Source organism: Parasteatoda tepidariorum, chromosome 8 (assembly GCF_982258835.1).
Source record: "Parasteatoda tepidariorum strain Cologne lab strain chromosome 8, Ptep-v5.0, whole genome shotgun sequence".
In the NCBI taxonomy this organism is placed as follows: domain Eukaryota; kingdom Metazoa; phylum Arthropoda; class Arachnida; order Araneae; family Theridiidae; genus Parasteatoda; species Parasteatoda tepidariorum.
The window spans coordinates 10,166,673-10,191,461 of NC_141762.1; the positions used below are offsets into that span (position 1 = coordinate 10,166,673).

General features: G+C 26.1%; 1 protein-coding gene across 5 annotated transcripts in view; it reads right to left on the reverse strand.

Annotated features, from left to right (window-relative positions):
• Window positions 1–3,861: 3,861 nt before the first annotated feature.
• LOC107449211 (BBSome complex member BBS7) overlaps window positions 3,862–24,789 on the reverse strand; it is a 33,273-nt gene continuing 12,345 nt past the window's right edge. For 3 of the 5 annotated variants that reach the window (XM_087149811.1, XM_087149812.1, XM_087149813.1), the window contains exons 8-20: window positions 24,363–24,429; window positions 23,063–23,112; window positions 22,005–22,135; window positions 19,030–19,114; window positions 15,739–15,838; window positions 12,366–12,561; window positions 11,406–11,480; window positions 10,638–10,843; window positions 9,952–10,116; window positions 8,457–8,566; window positions 8,136–8,239; window positions 6,701–6,824; window positions 3,862–4,490 (exon numbers count right to left, since the gene is read on the reverse strand). In XM_087149811.1, coding sequence (XP_087005937.1) covers window positions 4,357–4,490; window positions 6,701–6,824; window positions 8,136–8,239; window positions 8,457–8,566; window positions 9,952–10,116; window positions 10,638–10,843; window positions 11,406–11,480; window positions 12,366–12,561; window positions 15,739–15,838; window positions 19,030–19,114; window positions 22,005–22,135; window positions 23,063–23,112; window positions 24,363–24,429 — 1,547 coding nt within the window. In that variant the 3' untranslated portion in view covers window positions 3,862–4,356. Of the gene's footprint in view, window positions 4,491–6,700; window positions 6,825–8,135; window positions 8,240–8,456; window positions 8,567–9,951; window positions 10,117–10,637; window positions 10,844–11,405; window positions 11,481–12,365; window positions 12,562–14,570; window positions 14,662–15,738; window positions 15,839–19,029; window positions 19,115–22,004; window positions 22,136–23,062; window positions 23,113–24,362; window positions 24,430–24,789 lie in introns of all 5 variants that reach the window. The other 2 variants (XM_087149814.1, XM_087149815.1) reach the window with 1 other exon arrangement.

The window sequence follows — 24,789 nt, forward strand, 5'->3', positions numbered from 1 at the left end:
ATTAATACAATAATAAGTCTTAATAAAAACTATGTTATAATACAACAAATTTTTAATAAGTACAGCAAATTTTTCAGATTTAGTCTTTGTTTAGTTGTAATAATTTTTTTAGATTTCATTTTTATCGGATTTTTGCTTTTACGCTTATGTTAATGATATTTTTGTTAATTGTTTTTTCCATATTTTGTTAGAAAATTTTAAATTCCTTAAATATATTTCATTCAACTTATGCTTGAAAATTTTTAAATATTTTAAAAGTATATAACATACTTTCCCAATATCATTTGGTTTTTCGAAAGATTCTTTTAAATTTCGATTAGTCTTTTTCGCTCTACAATTTTGTTTCGAATAGCTATAATTCAAAAAATAATATTGCATTGTTAAGTTAAAAAAGCACGTAGCCTCTAACATACAATAAAATTTTTGGTTATAATTTTATAATGTGTTTAGATTATACTTCTGTAAATAAGAAACATATTTAAATATGGCGAGCTGGAAATTAATTCCTTCATTTGTTTTAATTTTTTCATCCCTAGTCCTTTATCATGAAAACTTAATATGATAAAGTTAATTCTACTTCATTAAATTACTGCATATTTATATGTTTAAAATCGTATTTTTTTTCTTCTTTGTATCCATTTTAAGCTTTACCTTGGAATTAACCAGAAAAATCAGAAGACTTGTTAAAATTCAAAGTCATTTTAAAATAAGATTTAATTTTAGAAATCAATCTCTTTTACTCCTTCATTTATTTTAATGTTTTTATATCTTGTGCTTATCATTAAAATTATGATAAAGTTAATTTTCCATTTTTTTGTAAACTGAAAATTTATATTCATGATTAAATTCAAATCTATGCTAGAATCAAAATTTAAATAACAAGTTATTTTTAATTCAATATGTTTTTGAGGAGCGAAAAACCATTCTATGTCATTATGATCAAAATGTATTGCTCAGCATTAACAAGTTTAAAGGAGTAAAATTACAAAATTCATTAATTAAATTTTTTACATTTTAATACACTTTTTTCCTTTTTAATTAGTTTCGGATTGATAAATAATTTTTTGTTAACTAAATTGGTGTGGATGTAATAGTTAAATCATCGTCGTCATAAACAACGGAAATAGTTTAGATAATTACAATTAGACAAATTACAATATTAAAATAATACAACTAACTTTAAAATATTAAATCAAGCAAGGCTTATGACTTTGCATTGGCTCGCCCCCCCCCCCCCCAGTCAAAAAAAAGTTGGCACGCCACTGCCACAAATGTAAAATGAAGTCCACAACCAATTTTTTTAAAGCTATCTAACATTTATTTAGTTAAAATTTCACCATTAATGTGTTTAGCGGTATTTCTCTTAAAATATTAAATTAGGCTGAGGCATTTTAAATTTTATCAAAAAGTAGTGGTTGAAAATGTAAAAAGTATTGTAGCAGCATATGTATTTCTTACTGCCAAAAGATTTCCTGAATATAGAGCAGAGAAAGTAAAAATAGAGAAAAAAAATTTTCCTTAAGGCTCTTATTTTCTACAAAACGTTCTTTTTTTCCTATTTTTCCCCTAAAGTTTTTAATCCTACTCTTTAAAAGCTTAAAAATTATCTTAAAGCTTCCTTAGCATGAATCTTACAGATTTTGAAACTCTTTTTTTTTTTTAAACTTCTAATATATAAGTAATTTTAATAGGCCAATGAAAAAAAAGCAGGTAAGTTTCAGTTTACACAAGAACAAAACAAGCTACAGTTGAACTTAATGATTTTTACTTTTTTCATTAAATTATATAACTCCTTATATATAAGTTTCCTTTTCTTATTTAATTATATTTCATCTCTTAAAAAAATATTATACAATTTTACCAGGTTCTTGTTTTTATTGATTTAGCAAAGAAGTCTGTATTAAATAACTTTTTTTGTACAGTGGAACCTCAATATCCTGAATTCATCAATATCGAATTATTCATAATTGATTCATTATGCATGTTTCCTAATCCTAATATACTCCATATACTAGTTTAGTTTTATGCTTTTTTTCTTTATTATCAAATTAAGTTTTGATAATAAAAAAACCAGATCTGGATTTAGAAATTTTCTTTACAAAAATCACCAGACCCTACACAAAAAAAAATTGAAATTATTTCTTTCTAAAATTGTTCTGTTTCACAATCTTAATTTTTTTGTCAAAGAACCAGATGCTGTAAGTCTATTCATTATTTCTGATTTTTCTAAATCACCACTAACTGAAACACACTTCTCATCAGAAGTATAGCTTTATTTCCCACTCATTCATGAGTTACACACTTTATCCAAACACCTATATCTTATAATATTGATTTTTTTGCAGAATAGCTAATGCAATCAGCTTCTTTTGAAACATAGATTTTTTTTTTTTAACGGAGGAAAAACATGATTTTTAAAGTTTAAAAAATCTTTCTAAGAATGGAATTTTATTTTATGTTCTACAGATGTTTAAAAAAAATATTCCTTGTGTTATCAGAAACATTTCATTTTCCTTATTTTATCAGAAACATGAAATCAAAAGCCAACAAAAAATGTATTTTGTTAAAACATGATTTTATTTTAATAAGAATAGCAAATTAGTAGAATTTCTTTTCCTGTGATATTAAGGTTCGACTGCTTTTAAACAAAGTTTTCACAACTCATAAAACATTATAATGAGAATAAGCAGAATAATGAAATACACCTGTTTCAATACTATACATAGATAAACAAAAATGATATTAAATATGTTTGAAAGCTAAATAAAAATTATACAAAAGAACAACTCAATAAGTTTTATTTTTTTAGTTGTCTTATTCCTATTATAGTAAAGAAAATTAAAAAAATAAAATTTTAAACTGATTGCTCATTTTTACAATTTATTTCATTTTATTCATAATTAATTCATTTTAATTAATTAATTTCAGTACAATAAGTTAATATTATATCATGAGAAAAATAAAATTGAAAAAGGTGCTTAAACATCTTTAAGTTCTTAGTTCTTGCGAACATAATAAGAGCGTTTTTGCTTATCAACTTCAGATAGATGGATGCATGTGTTTCAAGCTGCTTTCTCTTTATTCTTAAAGAATAGAAATTATAGAGGTCATACTTTCTACCAGAGACATGTTAAATGCTAAAACAAATAGAAATTTCCAAAATCACTTTTTTTTTTGTTTAAATAGAAAAGAAAAAAAAAATCGTCAGATCTAAAATGAAATATCTAGAGTAGCATCAATTTCTGAAGACATGTGGAGACAATTTGCAAAGACAAATTGAAGTTCATTACAAAAGTAAAGATCTTACATTTTTCACTTTAGGCCTGACAAAAATAAAATTACATTCTGTTCTTCAATTTACATAAAACACAAAGTATTTAATATTTGCCTTTTATTTTACTATTTTTTTATTTTCAGTTTTATGCCTGTTTCTTTAGACAAAATTTGGTTGGAAAGTAGACAAAATTTTGATTGAAGATAATTTTAGCTTGTTAGTAAAAATGCTATAAAATAGCATGAAAAATGTTAATGTTTTTTTAAATGTATTGCTAGAAAATTATCGGCTATACTAAAAAAAAATTGACTTAATTATATTATTTTACTTAAAGTATTTAATAAAAATTAAAAAAAATTATTAACAATTAAAATGGGTATAAAAAAATTGTTTTTCAATTTTAAACTTTTGTCATTGATTAAAGAAAGACCTATAATGATGCATTTTACAAAGTATTTTACAGCAGTGGAAAGTTGTGTAAAATTAGAAAGACTCATTAAAAAGTAGAAAGAGTTGGTACCTATGAGATAAACAGAAACGAAAAGAAAGGCGGGTACAAATAACACTAAACCATTGATTCCAGAAAATTAATCTAAAGACAAGTTGTTTATTGAATTATTTTATACATTTATTAATCATACACACACATAACATATACTATAATAAAATTATAACAATCGTGTTGATCAGTAGAGTCCAGATTTCAACGAGCTTAAAAATAGCAAACAGAAAAAAGCTATGAAAATAAAATAAAATAAAAATGTCCCTTTTGAACTAAACAAGAATTTCAATTGGTTAAATGACTTTTTACTTCATTCTTATCTGCACTGATTAGTTTGCACACAGAAAAAAATATTTTCTACGAATTGCATTATAAAAAACAAAAATATTAACAAAGTTACATATAAATATGATTAAATATTAAACATTCATTAATTATAATATAAAAGAAAAATTACCCTAGTATCTCGAAAGATGCCAAAAATGCATATGTCTTCAAAATCTAGGCCTTATTACTGAGATTATGAACAGAAAATAGAAAATTATGTACATAACTATATACTGAATTGCATTAAAAATATTTATTTCACTTGAAAAAAATTTATTAAATTATTTAAATCGTAATTGTTTAGGATCTGTAGAAGAGAAGGCACTTTAGATTTTACATTTATACCCTTGAACTTGAAGACATCAATGAACAAATCTGTGATCATACCTATAAATAGAAAAACAGACTCGGTCAACAAACAAAAGTTTAAAATTAATTGTTAAATAAGATATAAAAAAATGTGAAATGAATTTGATTTTATTATTATACCATTTATACATATAATAACTTAATAGTAATCATTAATAGCATAGATAAATTGTTTAAAACCTATGCAGAGTTAGATGATTGAATTGAGGAATCCAATAAGCTTCAGACTCTGATTTGAATTTTTAAAATTTAAATATTATGAAAAATAATGTTAGCAAGGAGTGAAGGATAACAAAGAATGTTCTTTTTTTCAAGGAGCTAGAAACAACATATTTAAAAAAATTTATTAAAGGTTAATTTGACTTTAAAATTAGTAAAATTTATCTTGAATATTTAAACCTAATAACAAATCCGATTACTTCAAAGCCTCCCATATCATAGTCAAATACCTAATATGTTTTGTAGAAACCATCATTAATATATATGTTTGAAATCCTTGCCTTACACAATATAAGAATAGGACAGGAAAATGTTTGAGTATCATACTTTTTGGTTAAAAATCATCCTAATAAATAAACTGGTTTAAAAAAAACATGGTATCTGATTACAACATATTTTATACAGTCGGAAATTTTAGATTTTTTTTCTTGGTACCTTCTTTCACTGAATCATTTTACATTGATAATGTGTGAAAAACTAATGCTAATTATTTTTGTTAAAAAACCATATAAGAAAAATGCATTTCAAACTAAGATATTTTTACACGTAAATGAAAAGAAAGAAGAAAATTTCCTACTACTATTTAATATTTCAATAAAACGCATAGCATCAACTTAAAATCTAAAACACCATTCTGGTGGGAACACAGTTATAATTTTCATGGGGTTTTTAAATAATTACACTTTGTTCAAAAACTAAAAATCATAAAGTAATGAAATTTAATTTTAAAAGAAGTCTAACCCAATAACATGATAGCCTTTTGAAAAAAATATATATACATCATACATTTTCACATACAATTTTGTACTGCATAAAAAAGACAGACAAAATGTTATTAATAATAAATAACTTATTCATTTTTGTTCTGTGACAAGACTGCTGTTAAAAATACCATTTTATGTACAAATTACTTAAACAAAACACTACAAAAAAATCTTTCAAAAAAGAACACTGGGATCGGTAAGAAGAGTGTAAATAATTAATTATATTAGGAAACATATATATATATATTTTTTGTCTTCTGTTGCAGGGCATATTTTTTGACAGATCTTAATGTTTGTCACAGCACTGATTTCAAATATGCAGTTAATTTCTCCTCACAAGCTACAGTTAGTTTGATCCTTAATAATAAGTCCGAATATCAGAGTTTTTTATTTATTTCACTCTAATAAGTACAAGTGTCTCCACTTCTCTCTTGTGCGGTGTCAGGAAGAAGGAAATAATATGTTTCAAGTTTATGATGTGATAAGTTACGGTATCATATCTTTTAGTCTTTAGAGCTTATACACAAAAACTTAAAATGCCATGTTGAAAAAAATTAATATATCTAGCTTTCAGAATAGAACTAATTCTTGAAATCACCACACTTAAATTAGGCAAAATCAAGTACTTAAAATGCAACAAGAAATATGTTCCTTGGTGTCATTAATAATTACATATGTTATATAACAAAACATCACAAGAAACAAAAAAGCACCATAAAATTTTATTTACTACATGTTAAAAAATATAACCACGTATTTGAAAAATCAACGAAATAAGAACTGAAAGAGATAAAAATCTGTGACTTTCTGCATTCTGCTAAGAAAATAAGAACATTTTCAAAATCTTTGTACTATGTTTTCAAATAGCTAATTGAGAGAAACTATAAAATAATGTTTTCAAAATAATTTCCATTTGCAGCAACAATGTGATATAGTTTGTAAACAAAACTGCAGTAGTCCATGAAACTATTTCAGTTGATTGAGTCTGACATGACGAATAAAATATTGTTTGATAATGTTTCTAGTCTGCAGCACAATCTGTTGTCAAACTTGACAACTAATTTTGAAATTTTATAAGAATACATTCTATAGTTTTCTAAGCAGAAATCTTTACAATTCTAATGCAATCAATTTTTCTTCAATTGATTTTTTATATTTTTCTTCAATTGTGAGGCACATGGTATAATTGGTTGAATTATGTTGGAAATAATTACACAAGACTGATAAATAGAAAATAATTGTTACCAAAAAGTCTTTCAAGATGACAAGGCTGCCTCTTGTACTCCAGCTGCAACTGATCAGCATTTCCTAATATATCCTGATACTCTGGTGCTAAAAAGCTGAGATCATTTTCGTGCACTTTCAAGTCCTAAAAATGATGCATCGTGAATAAATTAAAACATTAATTTTAAAAAGCAGATATAGTCACTTAAACTTTTAGTTTTTAAAATTACAAGAGAAAGTTGTTTCATGAATAAGTATGAAACTATAAAAACTTAAGCAACTAAGTATCCATATTTAATTAGTAGGCATAAAATGACATTTAAAATTTAAACAATAGCAAATCCAAATTTAATAGAGAGTTGTTGTTGTTGTTGTATAATGTAACCTGTGAATGTCTGACGAAGTCAGACAAGGTCCATCTGATCGTTGATCCTAAGAAATCAAGGACCAGAAGGTGGAGGAGTTAATTATACCTACAATGTAGGTTTAAAAAAGTATACGGTAAAGGCTACATTTTGAAAACATCAAATGTATTCTGGGAAAGGTCTAGCTAGAAATACTATGACACATTGAAAAGTATACATTGTAAGTACTGTTGTTATTATTCTTTTGCATTAAAATTTGGATTTTATAAAAAAAATAACAAAATGTTTAGTCATATCTACATTTTTTAGTGAATCCTACAGTGTCTAATCATTTTTGAACTAATCTTTGGAACTGATTGTTTGTCAAAGAATTGGAACATTCACTAAACATTATGTGAAAAAATTGCTGCTTGTAAGAAAGTTACTTCAATGTCATCACAGGAGTAAACACAAAGTTTTACTCTACAAAAATTCAAATTTTTCTTTTAAATATTAGCTTTTGGGCAGTTACAAAGAATTATAACAAGATTTATGAAGAAACGCGTCAAGCACAATATGTCATGTTACTATCTTTTCAGATTGTTAGCATATAGCAGTGTTTCCTAAAGTGTAGTACGCGTACCCCCAGGGGTATGGGAACAATTTAGCGTGCGTTCTTAAGCGAAATATCTTGCAACAAACGAAAATTTCAAAAACTTTTATTGAAAAACACAGCTAGCCATGAAAGTTTACGATTACTTATTTTTCTATTGGCTATTTTTTGAAGAATTAACTGTTAATAATTAGCAGTGTCAATTAGCCAGTTGTGATTTTTAACTTTTCTGCAATATAGTAAAAAATACATTAATTTTTTTTTATTAGTGGTATACAGCGTTGAAAAATTTAGAAAGGGTGCACAAAAGTCATAAGCTTGGGAAACACTGGCATATAGATTGACTGATAAATAAAAAATTTCAGTGGGTTAACTGTTTTTCCTAAAATATGGCATTTTAAATGTATATACTTAAAAAAAGTAATTACATGGAAGTTATGATAAAACAATAAGAAATATAGTTTATTAAAAAATTAAAGTAAAAATGAATAAAGGAAACCTTCAAAGCATCTATCACTTGGACTTTTTTAGCTAAGAGCAACTGATATTCCAATTTTGGGTGAATGAATCTAAGCATATGGGGAACACTTTCATCATTAATATCTGCAACAAAAAATATTCATACATGTAAGAAAGTTTTAAACTACATAAAACTACTTTAGATTATTAATTAGTTTAAAATGATTGCAAAAAACTTTAGCAGTTTTGAAACATACACTTGACTGATTGAAATGAAATTTAAATGTATCCCACTTTAAACACAAAAAAATATCAGGCATATTGTTACAAAATTTTTGAAATTAGAATTATGAATACTAACCAAAGGATATGTCAAGCATTATTTTCTTTTTGGTAGCTTCTCGTGACAAGACATCCTTCAAAATAGAAATGGTGGAGATGTTGTCAGATTTAAAAACAGATTCTCCTTTTCTATAAAGGTACGAGAAAATTTTTTTTTTCTTTCTTTCCAATATAGAGAAATAAAAACTCTTTTAACCAACTATTTAATGACAGAAACATCATCAAGTGAAATATTTCAAAAATTGTAAAGGTTATGAAATATTCATTTGTGTTCAATTCACTATTACAAACATAATACCTTTAAATTTCTTATTGCACTCATTCTAAAATGACATACTAATCATAATATTATTCCGCATTCATTTTTATAATTAAAATAATATACCCCTTTTAATAATAATTAATGTTCCTTTTCATAATAAAATTTCAAATAAAAATCTGATATTCAGAAGAGCGCATAAATATGCAGTAAAATTGACAAAGCTTTAACATAACTGAAGCTTTTGATTATTATTTGAGAGACGAGCTTGGATCATCAAATTTTTTTTAGCTCCAGGTCCCCCTCAATTATTATAACTTAAAAAATTTATATTGATATTCATTAATATTTATAAAAAAAGAATATGCATTTTAATTATGTAATTTTTGGGCAAGAAGCACAGTTTCCTTGTACATAAAAAATAATACGAGAAAGAATAATATGACTATTTGCTCAACAGAAAAAAAACCTTAAAAATATATGCAAAATTGAAAAATTAATAATTTTTTTTATGGGATCAATTGTCGAACATAATTTGTAAATAGAAGTGTAGAAATTTTAGAAAAACACTGCTTAAAACTTGTTTATTGATAAGTTTTTAAAGAGGAATTTTTTAGCAAAAGAGAAAAAGGACCATTCTGAATAACAACTGATCTAATGATCGAATCTTCACATTCTAGGACTCCTTCTTAATTGTTCAAGGAAGTGACCTTAAATATGTTAATTAATTAGGACAGATGATATTTCAAGTTGAGAAATCAGGTATAAAAAAAAATTCTCTGAATAAACATACCTCTTTTTGACCGATTTGGATTTTAGACCCCTAAGATCTAGGGGGTAGACACAATCTGAGAAATTAGTTTGGCCAGGAGAGCAATCCAGAGTTTTGACCCCTTAATGTTAATTTTACTTTTTATATAGTTTGCCCTATCTCACGAATTTTTTAAGTGAATTAAAAAGAAATTTTTGCACACAATCATAAAATTCGTTTACCCAAAGATATTTTCAAGCAAAATTATTTTATGTAAATATCTATAATTTTTTATTATTTTATTTAACAATAATCAAAAACATTTGTCAAAAACATGAATTGTAAGAGATAACAGTTTTAGATATCTATTTAAATAATGTAATTTTACAAGGAAAAATACAACATTTGTGCAAAATCGGTTGAATAGTTTCTGAGAAATCAAACAATAAATAAAAAAGATTTTTTTTCAAAAAAAAATTCTGAACTTACTGTAAAACTACTTACTTATAAAAACAATACAAAACAGTATCCAGAAAAGTAGATCTAAAATAAAATGTAGCACATTCTCCTGGAGGCATACGATCAGGTACTTCAGGCATACAAAATACAATCCAAGAATGTATTTCAGCAAGTGCAAACGCTCCTCTTAATGTCAAAGTGTTTAATGGTCTAACGCAAATAGAAAATAATATTATTAAAAGAATATTTTTAAACAAATAAATAAACAAAAGTAATTTTTGTAATTATAAATTAAATTTTCTAAACATTAACTCTCTTTGAAATAATTCAAACTTTTTTTGGAATGAAAATACTGTATTTTAAGGTACAAAATAATGTGTAGGAAAAAAAATTAAGTAAGATTCAATGCAGAGAGAAAATGTTTAGAAAATTAAGAATTAATTTCACAAAATATATTATAAATACTCAAATAAAAGTTCTGTAAATTGCTTATTATTTTAGAGAAATATAGTTTATCAACACTATAAAACAGTTTCATTTAATCGAACCCAATAAAAATCCTGGTTTGTACAACAGCTAGATGAGTAGAAAATACTCTTGATTATCATAAAAACTAAAATGCTTATAGCAATTGAGTATCATAATCAAAACCCCTAAAAAATTGCAACTTTTTTTTTTTAAAAAAAATGCATTTTTTAAACAAAAAAATATAAACGAAAACAAATAAATACCTATTTTCATCAAAAGTATGTGTTCTGCAGTGTAAAGACAAAGGCTTTATTTGATATTGCCTAATTTGGCAGCACTTTGGCTGGAGTCTCGGAGTTATGTAAGCTTGAAGAGTACCATACTGTCCTTCTATGGATCGAATCTTCACTTCCAATCGGGTAGTGTTTGCTTGACATCTGTATGTTGCCAAAAGAAAATTCCCATCATTCTAGAAAGGAAATCAAAATAACATATAAATAAAAAAAAAATATATAAATCAAAAACAATAAAACTTGCAACAATAAAAACAGCAACAATGAGATTTTTACAACAGTAAAATAATATTAGAAAAAAAGGATTTTTAGAAATAGAGAGAATTTTTTTATTACCTTGAGATTTTATTATTTGCTTATAGCATATGGGCACATTAAAACTAAATTTGAATACTATATAGCACTATATAAAACAATACCTCTAAAATCAATATTTTGTTAGTTTCATTTACTAGTTTCAATTTTTAGTAAGTTCAATTACTTTGGATAACCAAGATCAAACTGTAATTACAGAAAAGGATAAATAAATGCACAAATGATTTCTCACTAGGAACTAATGTATAATGACTTTTATAAAGTATTGTTTTAAAATTTATACAGTGGATAAATGAAAAAATTAATGTTAACATTTTTAAAGAAATACGTTATTGAATAATCTTTTCTGAAAACTGCAAATATAAAGAACTTAAATTATATTGAATTATTATAAATAATAACTCATGATGATTTATAACTCACTTCAGGATCACAAGAACTGTAACTGACAACTGCTGAATTCCTTTCACTATCTAACAGATCAACTGGAACATCACTCTGAAAGAGTTAATGAGATTTTTTTATTTGATAATTAATTCTTCTTTACTTAATAAATAAATCCCTCAATATCACTATATCAAAATCAATAATACCTATAATGATATTAATATACACAGGAATGTTACTTTCAAAAAGTAACTAGCAAAAGTAATAAAAGGAAGGAAAAAAAGTTTTGATATTGAAAAGTAATGAGTTAAAAAAAAAGAAGAAGAAAACATGATTTTAAATACACGATTAACGATTTTAAAGTAAATTTTAAGGAAATCGAAAATTCAAAGTAATCTTATATTTCATTAAAAAATGTAATAACAAAACATAAAATTTTTAATTTAAAGTGTATTAAACTTTAATTTAAAGTGTATTAAATTTTAATTTAAAGTGTACTAAATTTTCATTTAGAGTGTATTAAATTTTCATTTAAAGTGTATTAAATTTTAATTTAAATGCATACATTTTTAAAATGTGTGAAACTGTTACAAAATTCTTGGAAATAGATAACATTTAAAATATCAAGAAACCAAGCCAGAAATCAAAATTCAATGCTTGCTTATGAACAGGAATTTTAATTTATGTTAATTTAAAATTTATATCAAATCTTAGAAAATTTTGTTTTTACTTTCAGAAATTAACCGTATAACTTCTGTTTCAAAAAGCAAGTAAATATATAAAATATTGCATTTATTTTCAGGAAACTTTTGAAAGTAAAACTGATCAAAATAAAAAAAAAATTCAATGTTTAATGTATCCTTTGTTAAACAAAACACGATTTTTATAAAATATAATGAAATGCCATAATGTTTGGACCAGGGCTGCTAAAGGGCTAAACAAGCACCTGCTTGAAACAAATTTAAATATTTCATTTGAAAAATAAATGACGGTTACTTGGATCAGAACATTATCTATGGGAGTTTGCACTTCTAATGTTAGCAAATAGGAAGCATCTTCATGGCTGAGTTGGAACATGTCGTTTATGCTGAAATAAGGAACTGCTGAAACCCCTCCAATGTCAGATTGTGCAGCCATTTGATAGTTTTCTCTCTCTTTCTGAACTTGCTGCTGAAGCTCCTCCACTTCTTCTCTAAAAAAGGAAGCAACATTTAACCTTCTTGTGAGCTTATCTTCTGAAGTTAATATTTTAATGATATCAGTTGGACACTGCCACCTTCCTTTATGAAATTTAAAGAAAAAAGTCTTTCATTTAGGCTTTAGAGAATTAGGCTAAGAAATTATTAAAATACTATATAACATACTGTTTTTTGTAATGTTATTCTTGTTTCATAAGCAATTAAAGGTTTAATTACTGTTACATAATTGAGCCGGGATATTCTGGTTGGTAGAACATAGGACCCAAGTTTGTAATAAAGTGAGCTTGAATCCTGCTGACGAAAGAATCCTTGTGTATTAAATGGTGAATGGTGCAAGTTAAATCTGTCGGGGTCACAAAGTCTTCCAAGTTACCATAACAAATCAATAACATTCACTTTCAATTTATAGATGCACTAAAATCAAATTAAGAACTAGACAAGATGCCACTGCAGACCTGTGAACTAAACTGCTGAACATAAAGAGTAAGTTAATCAATATGTTCACAGTTTTATTCATTTATTCTTGGGATTACATCAAAAATGGTTGATTCTTTAGGATTCCACGACCAAAAGAAATTGAGAATCGAGAGAAATGGAACAACATTTCACATAAAATTATTATGAGGTATGCCCTTAAGAACAGTATTGAAAGCAAGTATACAATTCCCAGTGTTACACTGGCAGAATTCAAAAATTTTAAAATGAAAATTCCTACTAATAACATAATATTCACAGTAAAAATGACATAAGAGCATTTTTAAAATGAAAAATGGTGGCACCAGGCTGAAATCAAGGAAAAAAATTTTTATGCATTTTTAAAGTGTTACTGTTTCAATACTGAAATTATGCAGGTGATAAAATAAAGAAAGATATTTGAATACTTCATCTTACTTCACAGATATTTGTTTACTTCATCTTGTCCTATTAGTCTACATAAGGCATCATCACAATTCATGCTGAAAATATCCTTTCAGCTTTTTTTTTATATTCAATATCACATTTTATAGAGAAAATGTAAGTGTAGCTATTTAAAAAATTTGTAACTGTAATTTAACCGCAAAAGCCGGAGGCTAGAAAATTATCTTTATTTTTTAGTGCCTTGGTATCTGTAAACAAAACTGTAAATCTCAGTTAGGGAGATTATATGATGGTAAAGTTAATTTACAATCATTCTGTATACTCTATAAATTGTTTTATCCAAAATATAAAATTAGTTTTTGATAAGGAAAATTTTTTTTTGTATAGTTTTTAAATCTAAACTTTTAAATGATATCACAAGAAAATTTTTAATGATATTCTTAATTACTGTTAAGTTTTTATTCTACAAACTATAATTTATATACTTGAAAACAAGATTGGACATAAAACAATAAATCATTTTTCTCTTTTCACATAAAACATTTTTTAAGTACATTTAAAAAAAAATTTAAGTTATTCAAATTGAAAAGACACAGAACTATAAAAATGCAAATCTTGTATTAAAAAACAATCCAAATTTATAGGCAATATTTTTAAATAAACTTATAAATTTTAACAAATATTTTTCATATTTCCTGTTGAGTAATATGTCACAAAATTGGTTTTTATCAGGGAAAGCAACCGATTTGGATTAATTTGGTTGAAATTGGTTTTAGGGGGTTATCTCAGTTTTAACCAAAATTAGGTTTAAGGTTGAAAATTAAATCAGTTATATGAGTACAAAGATATAATTAGATAATCAAAAAAAAGTTTTTTTCAATATATCAGTCAACGAAGAAAGCATATTTTTATCACTTAACTTAAAGTTTTAATCACATAGCAAAGGTTAATCTTTATTAAAAAAAATACACTTTGTTAAAAATGAGCAAAACCAACAGTGGAGAAGTTTTCAGATATTAAGTTATTACTTAATAATAAGGGTCATGAGGGTCATGCAATTACACTTAAAATTAATTTCAAAATAAAAAGATAAAAGAAGCATAAAAAAAAACTATGCTGAAAAAAGGTGCAAAAGTAAATGTACTTGAGGTGCATGAATCTATTAAAGGCATCTGGATCAATAGAGTGAGTGAAGTGCTTTGGTTGTTGCTGCATAGAAATACCAAAAATTGATCCTGTAAAGTATGTATATTATAAGCTTTATAGTTTCATTAAATACAAAAATCACAAAGAAAAGTGCAAAAAGCAAAAACCACAAGCACAGTGCAGTTTTGTTCATAAAATATAAAATGTAATAAGTATAAATGTACATAAAATATAATGATAAATCGAATTAAAAAATTGTTCAAAGAAAACTTTTTTAATCTGATGTTTTTATGAAAAAACACAAGAACTTCCTTGTTAGCAATCAGTTATTTTTGTAAATCTATTTCGTTTTAATCTAGCAATTTTTTTTTCTTCAAAATCTCTTTAAGCACTTCAATTATAAATTAAATACCTTTTATGTAGCATGAAAAACGACAGTGATATGCTATGGGTAATTTTACGAAATACATTTTTTTTTTAAAAAGGGAGTATGGAAAATGTTCAGTAGAATGAAACTTAATATGATTAAACAACATTAAGGAATTGAATCCATAGTTGTTAAGAATTAAATTAATGAACATGATTATTGAGTGAACCTTTCTAAGTAATTGACATTAAATTTACAGTCTGTCAGTGATAAACTGAAATTGAAATTAAATTAACAAAAAAAGAATACGAACATGATGTAAAGAAGAAAAGTTAGAAAAAGTAATGAAACAATATAAACAAAAATTCAAAAAAAAAGCTTATTTATTATATGAACCAGAAATAGGATGGAAAATAACAAAAACTAAATGTAGATACAAATATAGAATGAAAAATGTAGATGTGTTTTTGCTTCGAATAAAACAATACTATTCAGTTACATAAGTTTACAAAAATAGTATTTATTAATAAATTTTCAAAACAGAAAAAGTCCATAATTAGATGAGCATATAAAAGCTATTCCATATTGCGCAGAATATAAAAAGATCCTTCATAATCTTTCAAGAGAGTAAAACAAAAAGAAAATAAACAAAAAAAGATTTTTTAAAAAAACACTAAAAATGAAATAAAAATAAATAAACTGTATGCTATGTGATGAAAATTAAATAAAATATTCTAAAAGAGTTATTCCAAAAGTAAAAAAAAAAATTAAAATATTAAAGGAAATATATATATGATACCTAAGTTTATAAATTTTCTGAGCAGCATCCTCTGATATTAATAAATAATTTGGATCAAGACGTTTATCAGATGGTTCAGAAGATAGACCAAATATCCAACCTAAAAAAATTTAGGAATTCTAACATTTTTACTGTCACTGGACCAAATATCAAAAAGAAAAAATTACAACTTTTTGATCGCTTACAGGAAATATAGAATAAAAATATATCCATGTATGAGAAAGAGAAGTGTAAGAATTATAACCAAAACTATTTTACAAAACTTTTGCTTTCCCAAATGCTCATACACTCCATGGTTTAAAATACCACATAATTTTTTCAAGCTGGTATGACACTCTAATGAATGAATTAAAAGCTACAAATCTTACATATTTAGAAATAATAAGAATTTTTGGTAATGAAACTGGTTGTTAAATGATTCCCTTAAAAAAACATGCATTTTTTAATCAGACCAATTTTTATAATAGCATTCAAACCATTTAAAATTTTAAAACATTTTAAAATATTTTAATATAAAATTGTTAGGTTTTTATGATAATAAATCATTAATTTATGAAAGCTTATATTTTCTTAAAATATTTGTAATTAACTTGTATTACAATATATCAATCTAAAATAAAATTTAAACTCTTAACTAAAATAATTATAAATTTCAAAAAATGCTCAACATTACACATAACATAATTTTTGAAATCTATGTAATAATAAAATAACAATGTTTCAATTTATGTAACATAAAATAGCCAGATAGTATTAGGAATAATGGTATTTAAAAGCTATTTAAACCATATTTGTTAAACATATTTATAGTTATACTTGTGGGGAGAGAAGTTATATACATTGTCAACCTTTATCTATGAAAAAGTACCCCCTCATAGAATCGAGTTAACATGTCTTATATACTAGTGAATTCAAATTTTATAGTGGTAGATACACTACAGTACTCCCCGACCAGAATTTTTTCTGTGATAGAATTCGATGAACAGATACCACTAGTTGATTCATTGCTGTTTTGAAAGAAGCCGGGAGAGCTGTATAAAGATCACTATACTTCCGAGTGCTGATTGTGAGAGCTGTATTAAGTTCCCGGTCGTGATCGCTCCTGTGTTGCCATTAGCAGTCGAGTGTACGCAGGTCGACGTTGTGTGTGTGATCGAGACTGAGTAGCAACAGCGATAGGTGGACAATATTGCAGTTACAAGTAGCAAGTCAACTGTTCAATGTGGACTATCTATTGAAGTGGGAGTTTCTGTCAAAGTTAGCATATTCACATCACGTCTGGGTCACCAATGTGGGGAGACCAGTTACATACATTGTCAACCTTCATCTATGAAAAGGTTCCCCTTCATAGAATTAAGTTAATATGTCTTATATAATAGTGAATTGGAATTTTGTACTAGTATCAGAATTTTATGCTAGTAAATTGGAATTGGAATACACTACATACTTTTATGGCAATATTCTATTAATCTAAATTTTTTAAAATCAATAGAATTTCTTTAAAAAAAAAGTTAAAATTGACAATTTACACTAAGTACAAAGTAATTTAGAAAAGTTCGAGGAATCTAGTATAATCTCGACTATCACAAGTAATATACAATCAATTCAATCATTTCTCATATTGATTAACATGAAATATATTTAACCTTTCTTTTGGTCAGTTCAACCATTAAAACATGTTCTGAAGTTTTTAATGAAGTAAAGTAACAAGAAGAAATATGGTTGGATCTTCAAGATTTTCAGGCAAAACAGATTTAGCATGTGCCTGGCTATATGCCGGTTGTTCAGTTGGCTGCTAGGTTCAAAACTCACAATCCCAGCTCTCCACCGGAAGAGTGAGAACTACCTTTGTCAACTGCACTAATGGAGAACTAAGAGATATAATATTTTCATATGTTTAAGAACAAATGTATAATATACATTTGTATTTATTGAATTTAGAATTTATCGCACAAATTTGTTTCAAAATATTAGTTTACTGACGGCAACAATAAACCTTTGAAACACTTCTGTTAAAAATAATTTAAACTAGCCGCCTAAGGCGGCCAGCTGTCCGCCACGCTGAAGGTTTTCACAAATAAAGTTTTTTAAAACATAGCAGGAAATCTGAAGATTAGTGGACAATTAAAGTGTTCCTGTCCAGCAATTTTGTCTTCATATCCAGTTCTGCTGCAGATGTGTTATAGCTCTTGAGGATGTTTGAAATTATATAGCTACAACGCTTAAGAAAAAAAAAAACTAAAATGCTAAATACATGAAAAGAACACGAAAACGAATAAATTTTTTATGGTATCAATTTCTATTTCTATATAATTTTTTATGGTATCAAATTCTATTTCTATATCTGTTACGTCAAGCACTCAGGTATTATAATTTGATCTAGTTGTGCTTGTATAATTTTGATCTAGTTGCGCTTTCTACGTCATTTTGTTAACATCGTTTGGTTTGTTATTTAACATCATTTGGTTTGTTATTTCTAAGTTAACTTTCAAAAAATTGGCTGGCATCAGCATTTTTATTCTTTAAGTTGTTTATTTTTTCTTTTGGAATTCGTTCCTTTTTAGCAAAATGTTTTTCAACCTAATCGAATTCTTTGCCGACTGTTCTCTGTATATATAAAGAAAATAAAGTAAATATTTTTAAAGTGTTGTGAAAAGAATTTTTAGTTGTACAAAGTACTACAATATCGCTATAAAAATTATCGTCCTCGCTTAAGAAAAAAAAATAGAGCGTGAAAAGAAGAAGAAAAACTTATTATAACAATTATGAACAGCGACAAATATATCAAAGCGAAGCGTTCTATTTACGTATCGAATATGTTGCCACATTTTTAATACAAAAGTTAAACTTTTCTCCACTTTAATAAATGTAAACTAATGCGAACTTTACAATTAAATTCTTAATTCCTTCGTATATTAATTGGTTTAAGTTGTCGAAAATTAATATTTAAATTGTGAGGTTCGCATTAGCATACATTTATAAGAGTGGGGAAAAGTATATGCATTTTTTAATAGTTTTTTGAATATGGCTCTTTGAAGACGAAAAAGCAGACGAAAAGCAGAGACTTACAAAATGACTGATAACTAAATAACTAATCAAAATTTTTGAAAAAGAAAAAAAATATTTCTTCATAATGTCAAAACACAATTATGGGCCGAGTTTCGTGCCCGGGCGAGGCTTCTGGGGCGATATATTGTGATTACAGACACACACACTCACAGCCGCGTTTATTATTATGTATAGATAATAATTTTTTTTATAAAAAATAAAGTCAGACCATAAAATTCTTACCAGAATAAGTGGTAATTAAAATTTCATCATAACCAGCTGTCCCAACGACTCCACCATTGACAGAGGTCACACTTTCACCACAATTCTAAAAAATATAATTTATACAGTTGTCATATATAACAACTTGTTTACTCATGCCTTAATAAGCAAGAATAAGATTTTTGAGGATGTGATTGTTCGGTATAAATTTTATAATCAGAAAACAATCAAACAAAATAATTACAGTTGATTTAGCTTAAAAATTAAAGCTTCAAATAAAGCTTCAAATGAATTCAGAATATAGCAAATAAATATTTATTTCATTTTACTCAACTTTTGCTTTCCTAGAAAATAACATCAATTATTAATTAATGGGGTTAAATAAATTGCAATCTAGAGAAGCTGAAATAATTTTGGGATGGAACTAAACATTAAAAATGAGAAAGATTTTGCAATCTTTGTAAGTTATTAAAAACTTTAAAATTCATGAATCTACAAAAAATATATAAAATATATAAATTTCCAAAACAAAAAAAAAACAAAAAGAACTCAAATGCTACTTTTTCTAATTCAAATTTTAAAAAAAACACACACACAGATAGTAGAACATGCATTTTTGATTTATCAATGTGACATAAGAGTCTTATGCTGAAAAAATAAAATGCTTAGAAAATGAAAATATAAGTTGAAATGAATCATAAATTTATACAGTAGACGCCGCTTAATGTGATCACATCGGGACGAACCTGATTTGATAACAATAACCGATTGATTACAATAAACGAAAAAAAAATTAAGCTAAAAAATGATTTTTTTTTTCGTCTTTTAAACACTTAGATGTTGCAGTTTCACTATCCCCCTCCCCATTTTATTGTTTGACCAATAGCGATTCAGTAAGGGACCTGCCAAGATCAAGTGGCATACCCGAAACAATGTTCTCTTTTGAAGGTCACCCCTTACCCCCTTCCCATAGCGGCTGGAACATATCATCTGTCACATTGTTTAGTTCTTCTGAAAAGGTGCTCGTGACAAACATTGACTCGTTACTGGCAGGTCTTCTTTTCTCTTTATTTAGGATTTCCGGGAATTTGAAATCGTACAGTGCGGCGGAATTTTGCAATGCTTGACCGAAAATGGCAAAATACCCCCCCCCTCATAATAACACATGTTTAAAAGATAATATACCAGCCCCGTTTGGACTTTTGGTAAGTTTCAGGAAACACTTCACAAAACACAAAAAAAGTTTTCCTTCTTGTTTTTATTGATTTCAGGAAAATAAAATTTACCTATAAACTGATAACAATAAACGAACATTTGATTACAATAAACGATGATTTTTCAATGTATTTTGATATAAGCGGACGGGACTAAGCGATTTTGATAACATTAAACGATTGATAACATTAACCGTGATCACATTAAGCGGCGTCTACTGTACTATCAAATAATATATATGTAAATATTTTTCTCATAAAAAAATCAATTTTTCAATAACAAAAAAATCATTAAATAACAGAAATGGTTGAAACAAAATAAAATATCTTCACTTGAAAAAGCTAAGTAGGATTAATTTTTCAAATAAAACTCTTTTTCTTGTACTCCAAATGTTGCTTTGCCCAAAAAATTTTCATTAATAATACATGAAATATAGAAAATATAAATACAACCTTATAAAATTAATTAAAACCAACATTTAAAATCATATACATGCTTTGATGTCACTATGGTAATCGTTAGAGCCCGGATTTTGATGACCAAAAAAATCTCAATTAATGCCCTTAAAAAGTGCAAAAAATGCCCTTAAAAATGCGAAAAATGAGCTAAAAATGCCTTACATGACTTAAATAAAGTAAAACTATTGAACTAAAACAATGTTTTACTCTTTAAAATTATTATGAGTCATTTCAAAAAATATAAAGCAATGCAATACTTGTTCTACGTTCATTAAAGTTTGAGAAATATGTTTTATATCCTAAAATAACAAAAAAAGGAAAATATATTGACTCCAAAACATTTTCATTTTGTATAGAAACTTTAATGAATATAACAATTTCCATCTCATAATATTACAAAATATCAGAATTACATTGGATTATTAGATTTTTTTTTATATTTTGAAATGTAAACGAGCGTCTCATGTCTGAAAGTGCTTCTTTCAACGTCTAGTGATGTTATTGGTGCGTACTTGAAAAAGACGGTCTCACTTACTGACAATTCTTCTTCAATTTGAAAAGATATTGCTACACCTGTCAATATCCTAGAGATTTTTTCATTGTTTGGAAACCAGTGTAATGATAAAAAATGATAAAAAAAATAATAAAAATTAGAAAAAATTAACAAAAAATGCAAAATACGCCAAAAAATTTAAGGAAAAATGCCCTATAAATCTAAAAAAATGCTCTAAAGGACAAAAAATATCCAAAAATGCAAAAAAATGCAAATGTCATCAAAATCCCGGCCATAGTAATCGTTCATCAGTAGGATAAAAGACAAGAATGGTAAAAATATAAATGATTTCATACGACAGAGGTTTGATCATATTAAAGAGACAAACATACAATTAAAAGATAAAATGACAGAAGATTAAAATATTAATGATTTCTAAATATTTGACAAATATGATATAACAATTAGGTCATGAGAAACAGAGTTTCAAATTTTGATAGGGAAATTCTTCCAAAAAACCAGGTCAATACATGAAAAATACATTCATGGATGATATGAGTTGAAAAAAAGTCTAAAACATTTTCAGATATTTTATGAACAGCAATTGAATTAAATGATTTTTTTTAAGTGCATTTGTTTACTTTGAAAAAAAAACTAATATACTCTATCATCAATTCAATATCATAGATAATTTCCTTAAAATAATTCCACTTGGAAGCATACAATAAACTTGAAAGATCAATAAATATGGCTCCAGGAAAAAAAAGTCATTTTCAACAATTAAAAACAAACTAATTTTAATATAGTTTAAAGCACCATTTTGAACTCACATAAGTAAATCTTAAAACAGGATTTTCTGTTTCATCATAGCCGTACACCTCAATTAAACCATCGTTGCGTCCAACTATTAAATCCTTGATACCATCTCCAGTGATATCATAATTGTCAAGACAAACAATACCTATAAGGTAATTTTCAAAAGTCAGCACTCACAAAAAAGTACAATTTATGTACAGTAATTTCATTCAGTCTAGTCAACTATATTCAGGTGGTTGGAAAAACAACATTTTCTACAACTACTTTATTACAATTGTAGTTGACTACTTCTACTTTACTAGTTACCACTTTTATTTTTTTCTCAATTCATGCAGTATGATTTTCACATGTTTGATTACATGTATTTTTGATAGACTTAGAAATAGACTTACATTCTTTTGATTAGCAATGACATTAAACAAAATTAAAATATTTTTTATTTGTTTTTCAGGACAATTCAGAATATGCATAATTTACAGATAGTTTAAGATAATTTACCCAATTTCAAAAAAAGTAAAAATATTCTAAGGCTATAAATGATACTTTTTATGTCAATATGATAACAAAATGCAACTTTTGGAAATATAGGCATTTTGCACAATAAATAATAATAAATATTTTCTGAATTTTAAAAAAAAAATTTTATCATTTTTTCCCCAGTTGTTTGTTATTTTTTTATTACTATTATTTTTCCTTTCCTCCCTTTTTTTCATATGTCTGCAATTTTTATTTGTTTTATCTTCTTTTTGAACTTAACGAATGAGTTCTGTTTATTGGCAGCTTATGAGCAATAAATGAAACTTATTGTTTTTCTTAATTTTCTTCACGTTTTTTTGCATTTATTTATTTTGTTGTATATATATATATATATATATATATATATATATATATATATATATATATATATATATATATATATACGCAATGTAAAATTATATTCAATTCATATGAATAAGAGATTCAGAAAAAATTTAATAAATATAAAATTATTACATTAAACTTACAATTTTACTATGTTAAATTTACTAGCTCTGCAAATTTGCAAAATATTAAAAAGTTTAAAATAAAATACCTCCATTCTTTTTGTTGTTTGGAATTTCCCATTTGTGAGTAGCACCAGTTCTAAAAATAAATTAAATAAATACATACAAGCAAAAGTAATTGTAGATGTATAATAAAAAATTAACTATATTTCTTACTTAAACTAATAATAATAATACCATATATCCCAGTCTGTAATTTAATTTTGTACTTTTTAATATGAGATTACAAATTTCTGGTATGCCGAGAGTCTAAGTCGACCGGTGTCGATTATTATATTGATACCATGAGTCAAATGATATTGATGCGTAGGAAAATATGGTTTCAAAACTTATTGTAAAATATTTAAAAAAGTGTGGAATTTCAATTTTTTGAATAGGATTGGAGATGATTTTTTGTGGGACTCAGATATGAAGATAAAGTAGAATCCATTGCAGAGTGGGATCTGTATGATGACATTATTATCATTGAATCTGACACAGATCATGTTCTTGAATACCTAAACTTGTGGCTTATGATTTTAAAAAATTTTATGAATAAATTTTGAAAGGGCTAAATTGATACAGAGTTAGTAATATCAATTGCAATGGTTATGGTGCATCAATAAATCAGGATTAACAAATGTCTGACTTTATTACCAGTGTACAGATACAACCATGCAATTTTTGTACAATTTTGCCGGTTTTGTCTACCGAGATATGCAGTAATTATAAAATAAATAAATATTTAAATAGTAGCAACACTTTTAAAAATAAAATAAATAGATTAAACCAAAAGTAATGACAGATGTATGTTAGCAAGTTTTAGTACTAGTAATTTTTATGCAAAATAATAATAATAATAAAATAAATAAATTCTTCTTTAACAGTACTACTACCTAGTGCAGGCCAAGGCTTTCCCAGTCTGCCTCTTCCAGATAGTTCAACGTGTAGTTAAATTTCTCCCTCCCAATACTTTTACCGAAAGATTTTCCATTCAAAAGCAAGCAATCTGCATTCTTCTGCTTTATTAAGGGGCCAAGTCTCACTGCCATACAAAATAATAGGTATAATAAGTGGTTTATGTAAACTTGCCGTAGCACTCATGAAGATAAATTAATTTCAATTGGTTCTTCAGCCCAAAGTAACATCTATTAGCCACCAAATTGCGGCTCCCATTTTCTTCTTTTAACTCATTTTTCATTGGTAGTAAGTGTGCCCATCAGGTACTTAAACTGGATAACTTCACTAAAGGTATAATTGCCAATCTTGAGTGATTGCACACAATGGTGCAATCACTCAAGAATAGGGCCATAAAAGTCTAAAATGAATGAATAGGCATTTAAAATTTACCTGCCAATTGAAACGAGTCCAATTTTACCATCTGTTGTTCCATACAATAAATCTTCACCAGTGTCACCTAAGAAAAGTAAATTTCTTGTAATGAAAGAAATAAGTATGCGGTTATTTGAAACCAGAAAGAACATTAATGAATGTTAAATTAATAAGGCATAAGAATTCATTTTTAATTGAAATTATCTAACAATCTTTTTCATTAGTGTGTACTTTTAAAAAGAATAAGAGACAGTGATATTTTATTTATTTAATTTTTACCTTTTTATGAAATAATAGTTATCTATGTTTTCATGTTAACTCAAGTGTTTTATTATTTTAATCTCCATTTTATTTTAAGTTTAAGTAATATATAGGGCAGAGTATCATTTAAATTACAAGACAGCCCATTCAGCTTTTTATTACATACCTAAGAAAAAGTAAAAAT